We start from the raw sequence: 11667 nt of genomic DNA on the forward strand, positions 1-11667 counted from the left end.
TAGTAAGTTAGAATGTCAGATGACGGGTCTTTGTTTTAACGATTACAAAAAAAGCCACTGTTCAATATGATCAGTAACAAAACGTTTTAAAAACACACCTGAACTATCCAAGATTATTACACTTTAAAAGACTTCGTGAAATTTAACACGATCTGTTAATGTTAGAACATAATCCTCGGTCCCTCGCTATTTCTATCGGTAGCTCGCAAATCAATATCAGAGGAAACAGCCCCGCCGAACCTAATGATTAACCGATATAACTGCGAACTCGACTCTTTAATCACTTTTTCCGCAAATAATAAGAAAGTGATTTTGGTCGATCTACCATGGTCCGCCCCATTCCAACCTAAAAAAAAGATGACAAAAAAGCAGCAACACCCCCATCAACTGGACGGGTTGAATCCAAAAACTTCCCAAAGGTGTTTTTTCTTAGAAATAGGACCTATTCTCTATAATCAATGATTTTTTTTCTTTCCCTCATACTGGTTCACAAATAGAATTCTCAGCTAGAAAGCCTATATCGCTTAAAGAAAAAGTATCATCAGCAATGAAACCGTTTTTCCTTTCCCCCTGATTGTTTGTACATGGGCTGAAATTTAAAAGGGCTAACAGACGAGGAGTAAATCACTACAAGGTGACATGTACCACGTAACTAAATTTCACGTGTACGAAACTTGTATCATCAGATTATTATCTAGTATCGCGTGAAATCCGCAAAGGGTTCTCGTGAAATTTGACCAAATTTCACAGAATCTGAGGGAGTCTCGCGTGACTTTATTTCCGTGGCAAAAAAGGCCCATTAGAGAAATGTATATTTTAAATGATTTATATAAAATATGGCACATTTCATCCCAGGCTCGTCATAGGACGCTAACGGTTCAAACCTAACAACGTCATAACACTACAATCTGTAATTTCAGCGTCATCCCCTGGCCCTAACTGGGTTGAAAACGGCACTGCATGATGTCAAGTTTCCAACTGGTATCTTGCAATAGCGATAAATTTTAATTGCAAGAGTTAACTTTGAATTAATTCACTTCTGAAGAAAGGATGAAAGAAACTTTCCCTTTAACCTTAAGACCGAAAAATCCTTTAGGGTTTAATATTACCAAGGCTGTAGGACGAACGAAATGGAGGCCGGGTACTATACTTCGGTCCAATCTGGCCCCTGGGCACGCGCTAAGGTTGGTTTTGGGTCTTATATATTGAAGAAAGGCATGGCAGCGTCCTCGCGTCGTTTATAATGGAACTTTAACAATCCCATTGCGGAATAAGGTGGGATAGTACCATCAACGATTATTATTTTCCAACCATCTCTCCCTTGTTTTTTATCCCTGTGCCTCCATCAAAGAAAATCAGGAAATCCGAGGAATGTTAGGATGTCTATATAGAACGACTTAAAAGGAAAGGAAAGATTTGATTGTACAGCTCAATAAATTGCTTCTTGAAATGAGATAGGGCAAAGGTAGTTATAAGTTATCAATAACCGTCGCTATTCCACTAAATAAGATGACTTATTAAGGATTGATGAAATCTTATCTTATTTCTCGAGATTTCTGGAAGTCTTTAACGCCCACTAGGTCTGTATCGGTCAAGGTTATGATATGTTCCAAACTTAAAACTAAGGCGGATGTTCATTATATGATTTCGATTTTGAGTCGAAAATATAACTTTTCTATCTCCATTATTCCGTCCGGGCCACTGTTTTCGAGTTAAGATTGGATGAAGTATTTTACTGATGTTGCCTTAAATTTAATTAAGAAACTGATAGAAAAAGCCAATTTAATTAAGAGGTCATGCCCAAAACACTGAAGTTAAAACTTGAAAACAGTGGCCCGGACTTCAAAATTGCTCAAAGAAGATCCCCCTTAATTTATGGTAGACTTATCAGAATTTGGGCTTTTATTTGGGCCATTTTTAGCCATATCGTAGTATACGATAGGCTCTTAGTTTGACCCGAGCCGTAGTAGTAGTAGTAGTACTAGTAGTAGTACATGTGGCCGGAGTTTTCGCTTTCGTTATCGTCAGATTTTAGCTTAAAAGGAACTTTATATTACCACAACCCACCCATAGGGGTAACTGGGCTCGGTTAGAGATTTAATTTTAATTAAAATTTTTTTCGGATCGCAGCCGGGAATCGAACCCGGGTCGTTGGCGTAGCAGACAAACATTCTACCATCGAGCCATAGAGACTTAATAGAAAACCCCGAGTTTTTTATTATCTATTTTTATCTCTAAAATGTCGGGGTGATGTGGGGTGGGGTACCTCTTAATCTGTGGGGTCGGATACTTTTGAATTTTTATCTGTGGGGTCGGATACTTTTGAATTTTTATCTGTGGGGTCGGATACTTTTGAATTTTTATCTGTGGGGTCGGATACTTTTGAATTTTTATCTGTGGGGTCGGATACTTTTGAATTTTTATCTGTGGGGTCGGATACTTTTGAATTTTTATCTGTGGGGTCGGATACTTTTGAATTTTTATCTGTGGGGTCGGATACTTTTGAATTTTTATCTGTGGGGTCGGATACATATGAATTTGTATGTTTGGGGTTTTTATATTTATTTTCATTTTATTTATGTGCCAATTAAATACATAACGATTTTCCCCGTTTTCTACCGCGCTCCTCATGTGTTTCGTTCTCGTTCGGTAGCTATCGTCATCTATGTTATGTTTGACTGGAACGTTTTAGCGGTGAATTCAAATGTGGGTTTAGATAGAGCTAACATAGTGTTAAATGAGCGTTATGCGTTTGATCATTTTAGCATTGCTAAAGGTAATTCGAGGGGATAATCACTAAAATGCGTAATCACTATAACTAAACTTTCTCTTTCAAAAGTTTCTGGGCATAAGTCCTTGTTAGAAATTTATAAGATGCGATAAGTGTGCATCGGCATAAGTCTATGTTGTAAACTCATCGAGGGGATTATCACTAAAAACTATCTGTTCTTCGATTCGCCGGAATATTAGAATTACAGCATAAGTAGATTTATACGGTTATAATTTAATCACTGTTTAGAGTAGGGAATCGAGGGGTTATTAACTCTGATTTTATGCACGGTAAATCAATTAAGCATAGAAAAAGATAGCGCTATTCACTCATTAGGGTAAGGTATAGAGGAGTTATCCACTCATTAGGGTAGGGTATAGAGGAGTTATCCACTCATTAGGGTAGGGTATAGAGGAGTTATCCACTCATTAGGGTAGGGTATAGAGGAGTTATCCACTCATTAGGGTAGGGTATAGAGGAGTTATCCACTCATTAGGGTAGGGTATAGAGGGGCTATTCACTCGTACGATATGGCTACTATTACGAGCCCTTGGGCCGTCTTGTTACTGTTGTTTATATGCAAGAAGTAAACCAAAAATGAAACGCGTGGACCATTTAATTTAATGATCAATAAAAAAGGTTTGGTAAAAACCAGATTGTCACTTAGACAAAAATTTGAAATGTTCTCTGGTTTTTTCCACACTAGTTGTAAAGAATTATAGTAAATACCTAATTGAATTTAACTTCAAAGACCTAAATTTAATTTTTTTTTTTTTTTTAGTTGGCTAACGACCTCGTTTAGAACTGACTGTACTATGGATAAAAGTAGGCCCAAATTGCTAGCGCATCTTGGTGGTAGATACAATCAAAAAAGGTTCGCGATAAATCTAGCGCGCCACCTTTTATCCTAATTTGCATAACACAATTGGAAACAAGATGGTTAATGTCCATGAAGGTTTAAAACCACCTTCCATCTTAATCAATGGTGATTTAATTAACATTGTGATTAACATAATAATGGTCATAATTCATGAATTTCGCTGATAAATTTGAGTTGTTATATATCAATTAAAATTAATTGTGTTGGCACTAGTAACTTGATACTGATGATTAAAGTTTGCAGTTTCTCTAAGTAGTGAAAGTGAAACCAAAAAGTAATTCAGCCCTTCTTTTAAAATTTAAATTCGTCCCTTTCAGGGTTGGCAACAAGAAAAATGTTTCCAAATTCCCATAATTCTTTGGTAACAAAAAAGGGGTGATTGTGCAGTGCACAGACTGGGGAATGTCTCAATTACGGTTAGAGATGAGAAATTTATTCATAAAAGCGAATTCGCAAGTAAAAAGCTTGATGTTGATGACTATAAAAATTCTACATAAGGAACCAACCCAATCTGGGAGGATAATTTAGGTATTTGTGATGTAATTCTCACTTTTAAAAGTCAGTCTACGTTGTATTAAAAATTCGCCCAAAGTCGTAAAATGTCACCTACATTTTGATTAAGTGACCCACAGTAGCAATACGTCACCCCCCTTGCCACAAGTCACCCACGGTTGCAATAAGTTACCCATAATTGCAATAACCATGAAATGTTAAATTGAAAATCCCTGACATTTCCAGGTTGTTCCTGACGCATTTCCCCCAATATCCCTGACCTTTATTAGGTCCTTAACTTGTCCAAGTTCCGTAAGAACCTGACGCAATGTCCACCATCTTCAAAAACATAGGCGGGTGGAGGGCAATGAGTCACCCATTAAAATTGATATTATCTATCCTTTCAGGGTTTGTAGAACTTTTGGAAAACCGATTTCCTTGCTATTATCAGGTTTTTCCCCATATTTCCCTGGCATTTACAGGTGCAAGAATACTTAATAACTTAAAATAAAATAAACCTTATCATACTTCATTTTAAACAACATTAAAAGAGTTGCTAACTATAGAGAAGTGTCGGTAGAGAGGGGAGTAGACTGTTTACCCCTCCCTCTAGGCGCGCTTTTGTAAGAGGGGATACTGTACGCGCCTGGTAGGGGGATGACACTGAGCTAAGAGATAGAATAGAGTAATGCCAGTTCTACGTATGCAAACGTCATACCCTTCTATCTCTTAGCAGTGTCATCCCCCTTACCAGGCGCGTACAGTACGGCTATGGCCTGCACTTCAACACAGGGAAATGTGAAGTGTTACACCTTGGCACAAGGAATCTCCGCCATCATTACTTTATTAACGGGGAACTGATTCCTGCTACCACGTGTGCCACTGATCTGGGTACTCTTATTGATGAGGGCCTTACGTTTGGCAATCACACTTCCAAAATTGCTGGACGCTTGAATTCCATCTCGGGTCTAGTGAAACGGAATTTTTACTTTCGATCGCCCCGTTTTATGCGGACAGTTTACAACTCCCTGTTACTGCCATCGCTTGACTTTGCTTCTGTTATTTGGAGTCCTCCTCAGATGGGCCATAAAAATTTGCTCGTCAAAGCCCATAACCGATTTACGAAGTTAACCCAAGGATGCGGTCACTTGCCACCGATTCAACGAGACGCTAAACTTCGCGTCATTTCGCCCTTGCTGCGTCACCGCGTTAATGATCTAATGTACCTTTATGACCTTCTCAAAGGCGCCATCGATATTCCGGTCACCGATTTCTTCGAGTCTAATCCTGAGACACGTACTCGCGGCCATCGCCAAAAACTTCGAAAGCCACGTGCGCGTACCCGGTATTCTTTGCAACACTTTACATACAGGGTATTGAATGACTGGAATGGGCTTCCTATCGCTACCCTTGCCCTTCCGGGGCGAAACTCATTTCGCACTGCCGTAACGGCGCTATTTGACTCTTAATTCAGGCTATACCGAATTTGATCTGCCGTATTAACAATATTTTTCTTTATATATAATTTCATATTTGTAGTTTTTTCATTTAATTTTTTTTATTTCTTGTTGTAATCCTTCACACTTTACCGACGAGGGAGGTTGTACATAAGCCCATGGCTTCACGACCCTTTACCTCATGTCTCTCAAATAAATAAATAAATAAATAAATTCTCCCAGAATTTGTATTAACAATTTATTTCCCTGACATTTCCAGGTTTTCCAGATTTGTATGAACCCAATGTAGAAACCGCAATTCGTATTGAGAACTTAGCAAAGAAGTAAAAACTCACAACTTATCATGTGTTGACTTTAGATGGCTTGAGCATCAAGGCTTATGTCCCAAACATTGCGATGAAAACTCCCAAATCATCACTTCCTCCATGCACAAATGCCAAATCCATCGATGGTCACCCTTTGTAATGATGAAATCCAAAATATAACTCGATCCATAAGCCTTTGCTATGGTACATCTTTATCTTTATAATTAATTTCGCGTAAATAAATACTACGGTCTATCTACAGTTCAACAGAACAGGAAGGGGAATCAACCTAAAAAACTGCCCATCGCACTAATTGCCGCGCATGTGTAAAATATTGCCTTTCTACCAACGCCCCTCAAAAAAAAAATGGTAGGTTCCATACTTGCCTGAACCTGCTTAAACTTAATACTATAATATTTAACGAACCTTACGAAAGTTTCCCAATCCTGCTAAACATAGTAACTAAAACTGGATAAGGTTAAATAATTAAATACTTACTTTGACATTGTATGTTTTAATTTCCAAACGTCCTGGGCCACGTGTACAGCTTCCTCAGTATGACCACGGACTTCGTACCTCTAAGCGGACGAGAAAATCATTTCGCGCCTCGAGCAAAATGAACTAGGGGAAATACATTATATTTCCCCCCTCTCCATGCTCGCCTCGACAAGAAAGCGCCGATTTTTTGCATCTCCTATAGAGTAGTGTCGGTAGAGAGGGGAGTAGACGGTGTATCCCTCCCTATGCAAACGTCATACCCTTCTATCTCTTAGCTCAGTGTCATCCCCCCTACCAGGCGCGTACAGTATCCCCTCTTACAAAAGCGCGCCTAGAGGGAGGGATACACCGTCTACTCCCCTCTCTACCAACACTACTCTATACTTTAAGCCTTGGCCATGTTAAAGCTCTATTAAACGGTTTGCTCCAAACTCAACAAATGATTCGAATGTTTTTTTTTTTTTTAATTCAAAAGGTACATCGTAATGTAAATTAGTTAATTTATAGTTAATGACAACATTATCTATGAAAAATATTGAAAATAAAATCATAATTACCTAGCTTAAAATTTGACGGATTCATCTCGATGAAAGACGAGTGGCTAAAAGTACGCCAGCGCCTCTTTGCAGGCATAGCCCACTCGATCACGCGCGAGATGAAATAAACCACCGCCACCTAGATACTATCTATATAATATAATATAGTCTAGGTGGCGATGTGTGTGTGTTGTTAGTAATTTTAATAATATTATAGATATATTAGCTGTATATTGTATATATTATTGAGAAAAAAACGTTTATGAAGGCTTTAAATGCCAAAATAATAAAATTTCCATACAAAGCACTTGTCAATAAATATAAAAAACTTTTTCCTTTTCCTTTGAATATTTTCCTCTCGAAGGAGCATTTATTTCATCATTACGATTTCGGTTAAAGCATAAGCCTATGATAATATCCATAAGTATAAGTCGAGAGGATATTTAGTACAAGTAGATCGGTTGCCATGGAACTTTAGTGAGTTGAAGAGCGTACGCCCGCAAATTTTTCATAGGTGGTTTCGTTCAGTTACTCGAAGTTGGGACCGCGAACCCCTAGCAAATATCGTCCTAGAGGTGGGTATACATTCCCTTAAGAGACCGGGCAACGCCGGGTAGCAACACCTGGTAGAGTCTTGCCTCTTTTTGGCGGATTTATCCGGAAATACAAAACATCGCCTACAACGATCGCTATTTTTACCAATAACCCTCCTCGATCAAATCTTTATAGAAATCACAGTATTTCGTGCCTCTATTCTATTAAGGTTTGAAATATAAACTTTTACTAAACGAAGATCTCACAGTGCAAGGAAGGTGCCGATACTATAAGCCCAAATAGCGCACCTGAACTTACGCATTGAAAGGTTATGGTTAAAGACGTAACTAATAGGGGGGAAGCTCTTTCATCGTTCCTTTTCCGGTTTTTCCCCCGGTGTCTTCTATTTACAGATAGCAATCCCTGAGCAGTTAATCAAAGAAACCATCCCTTTCATTTTTTAAGGAAGGCCCAATAAAACTATCCAAAGATAACCTCGGTTGTCCCAGCCTCTCTCTCTCTCTCTCTCTCGAAGAAAGAAAAGATAAGAGCAGAAATAAAACCCCTATAAATCTAACAATTAATCACTGACCCCAACGCCATTCTTTATTATAACTGGAAGTTCGGGAACAACGCCTTTACCATTTTCCATGACGGAAGATGATAATTTAGAATGAGCCTTCATCTTTCCCATAACAAAAACCTCCAGAGAACAATGATTACGAAAGTTCCTGGATGTTTTCTTTAGGTTCTACTTACGTTATCGTTTCCGTCACCACTCTGGGGACCCTTGCCTGGCACCGTCAAACACAATGGTCCCAAATAACTGCATATTTGATGTTAAAGTGAGGTTCTATTTCACTAAACTTGAGTTCCTTCGAAATGAATATTAGTACGAGTATAGGAAATGTCTTTGGTTGTTAAATCAATTAAGACAATTCTGAACGTTTAAAAACATTGCGCAATTTATATCTTTCCATGACGCGTTACCAGAAACAACCAGTAACCAAAAATAAAAACAGGAAAAGTACAAGGGCCACTCGGTCCAAGGCTGACGCAACATTGAGCCAATCCTTTTTACGAGGGTCCATGGACTCAACAACGCGTGTAGTTCCATCATCTTGCATGACGTTCGATGTTGATGATGGACTTCCGCCGCAGAAACACAAGAGGAATTTTAGGACAGTAGGTGTCAATACTTTCATGAGCAAATCCGGGGGACTGCTAGTGTTGCAGGCTGACAGGTTTAAGAAAGCCACTTCGATAATTATAGCCAAGGTTGATAAGGCAAACGAGGCCTTCAGGGCCCGAACTGTTCAAAGAAGATAATCATAAGTCTAGGTGGAATTTGAGGGAATACTGAGGTACTTACGTCCATTGGTTAAGCAAGCTACAGCTGGCACATTCATGGCTACTAAAAAGATCAGGATGATTTGAATGACAAGAGGAATAGAACCGAGAAAGAGTTTAGTGTTGGTGTACTCCAATCCTTGAGGAACCATAAACATCACGAGAATTAGTAGTAGAGACATTCCTCTTGGTAAAGCCACCATATCTTCTTCCGCAAAACCTAAACGAGGTAGTAGAAAAAAAGTGTTATTTTATGGGAAAAACGTTATATCATAATTGTTAATCAACCTCGTCTCTTAATTTTGATGGTATATTCGACCGCTGGCATCATTTTCTTATGATCAAATTCCTCGTACATAGTATTTTCAAGAATCGACGTTACACTTACAACCTAAAACCACAATTCACTTAGTTGAGTCAGCATCGTAAAGGAGACCCATTGGCCCTCCCTGGTTAGATCCCCAGTACGAAGCGGGCTAGTGACACGTTTACAATTACCTCCCAGTTTGGGTTTGTGTTCTCAATCGTCAAAAAAGAGTCGGTAATGTGAGTCTCATTTTGGTTAAAATGAAGATCAATATGTTCACCGTGATAAGACCAGGAGCCTACGGTCATGGTGCATTCTTGAACATCTTTCGGGTAGTTGGTAAAATCTAATTGGCATATGGTGTTCAACGTAGCTGGAGGATTCCAGTTAACGAAACCGGAACTGTTGACTACCAAGTAAACATTGTGCCAAGGATCCACTTCAGTACCTATACTATTTACGTATAGAAACCGAACTGATTATGAAGCTGATAGCAAATAATTACTTGGTCAAATTTCCAACCTTTCGTAAATGCTAATGTCCGGTTTCCAAATTTCAGTTTCGTGGAAATGGACTGTATTAATGCCGTCGTATTTGTCCGGTACCCAAACTAGAAGCGGATCTTGCCATTCCTACAAGAAATTTTCCGTGGAAGTAGAAGACATATATACTTAACAAATATGGGTTTCAACGTAAGCTCATAAGATATGTTCCATAAGTTTGTCACTGGATACTGAGAGCTTTTCATGAAGTGACGTCGGTGAAACACTAAAACGTCATAGATTCTCGTAAAGCGACGCAGTGTGAGGCGCTGTCATAGGCTTAGTACAGGCTAAATAGGAAGAAGGACAACAAAATCGAGTGTAGTCAACTCTCGCGTCGTTCTCGATAACTCTCTAGCATTGCGAAGTACAGGAAGTGTCATTCTTATAGAACATATCTAATAAACTTATGGTTTCAACAATGGCTTCCGCGGCAACCAATAACATCACAAGCTCATGTTGGAACCGTTAAACTATCTTACAAGGTCTAAATATGCTTCCATTGTCATAATTCCCCTCAGTTCGTCCTGTCGGGAATAAAAATTTTATTTGGGAGTTAGAAGTTATTTGAAATTATGCAAAGACAGTCTTGTTAAATGTAGGCATTGATAATCGGTCGTGTTTTTGATTATTTAGCGGAATTTCACGTAGGTGTAACTCTTTTAATTACCAATTCGGTTAAATGCAATGGCGCCAAGTTGATATCAACTGTCGTGTTTTCCTTGTGATTTATTACTGGTCTACTATGAGGATCATAATTGGTCAATAAATATTTTCTCAATTTTGAAAGCATCGTTTGTTTTTCCAGCGGATCGTCTGACATTGCTAAATTAATTAATAAAGCAAAAAATAATAACCATTTTAGCAAAGTGTTAAAGGAAAAAAATTAAACCTAAAAGTAGGGTAGTATAATTTGAATAGCTATCCAATTATTATTAAAAATGTAAAGGTATCAATACGAGCGCCTGTGTCAATAATTTTGAGATCAAAAGAGATCCGGCTTAGAAGGTAAAACGGTAAAACGATATAATGGGAAACTACATGTATATCTTCAAAGGGAGAATTCAGGGTTTTAAGCTTTAAGTACTCCAACTTACCCTAATTTAACTTTAAAAATAAAATAAAACTGCCCATTTTTGTTCAATTAATTCGATTAAATAATTTTTTATCTTCAAAATAGAATTTTAATAAAAGTTTCTTAAGATCTCTTACTAATTTTATGCTAATTGAATTAATACATCTTTAACGCAACAAATTAAAAACTTACCCATTTGAATCAGAAATAAAAACGAAATAGATGTTAAAAGTAACTTCTTTAACATATTTTTAATAATACTTAATTTATTATAATTTTTGAAAAGTTTATGTATATCTATTGGGGGAGGAGGTTATTTATAATGAGATGAAACCGCGCGGGTGCCGAGTTCGCTGCTCAGAGATGAAAGGTACCGAATATTAACGTTTCCATTCAAAAATTATTTTTGTTACCTGGATAATATTACGGTGTCTCCTTCTATGGTTAATTAAGGGAAGGTATATTAGTGAAATATTTTTAACTAGTCAAATTTTCAAATGATTACGCAACATCATTTACTGAAATGTTTTTACTTAAATCAGGGAATGTACTGTTTTGTAGGTGAAATAATATTTTAAATTATAAATTAAAATTGGAAGAGCGCTGATCACCTAAGCACCTCTTAATATTACACGTAACACTCGTATATATAATGGTAATTAAAGGTAAGAAGTGGTAAATAAAATTAGAAACATTAGGAACAATATAAGAAATAAAAAATACATTAAAAAATCTTGTAAATACTTTTTATATCATTTTGAAAGATGAGGGAAATTACCTTTTCTGGAATTAAAGAACCTTCAAAACGATGTAATCTCTTTCTCCACACTAAAGCCATATACGGTTGAACAGGAAGTCGTACACGGTACAATATCCATAGGGTGACATTCCCTTTAAATCACAAGATAAATAAAACCTAGA

The 11667-nt window shown here is 37.6% G+C and overlaps 1 protein-coding gene across 1 annotated transcript; it reads right to left on the reverse strand.

Annotated features, from left to right (window-relative positions):
• Nucleotides 1-7633: 7633 nt before the first annotated feature.
• LOC149623471 (neuronal acetylcholine receptor subunit alpha-5-like) lies at nucleotides 7634-11088 on the reverse strand. The gene is made up of 11 exons (XM_089853291.1): nucleotides 10342-11088; nucleotides 10154-10198; nucleotides 9652-9761; nucleotides 9321-9582; nucleotides 9111-9213; nucleotides 8845-9042; nucleotides 8463-8784; nucleotides 8232-8298; nucleotides 8065-8157; nucleotides 7791-7895; nucleotides 7634-7693 (listed from the first exon to the last, which is right to left on the reverse strand). The coding sequence occupies exons 1-11, from the start codon at nucleotides 10492-10494 to the stop codon at nucleotides 7634-7636; spliced, it is 1518 nt and encodes a 505-aa protein (XP_089709417.1). The 5' UTR covers nucleotides 10495-11088.
• Nucleotides 11089-11667: the final 579 nt, after the last annotated feature.

This window comes from Phalangium opilio, unplaced genomic scaffold (genome assembly GCF_054372755.1).
Source record: "Phalangium opilio isolate 3A_F unplaced genomic scaffold, DU_Popi_V2 ptg000113l_1, whole genome shotgun sequence".
In the NCBI taxonomy this organism is placed as follows: Eukaryota; Metazoa; Arthropoda; class Arachnida; order Opiliones; family Phalangiidae; genus Phalangium; species Phalangium opilio.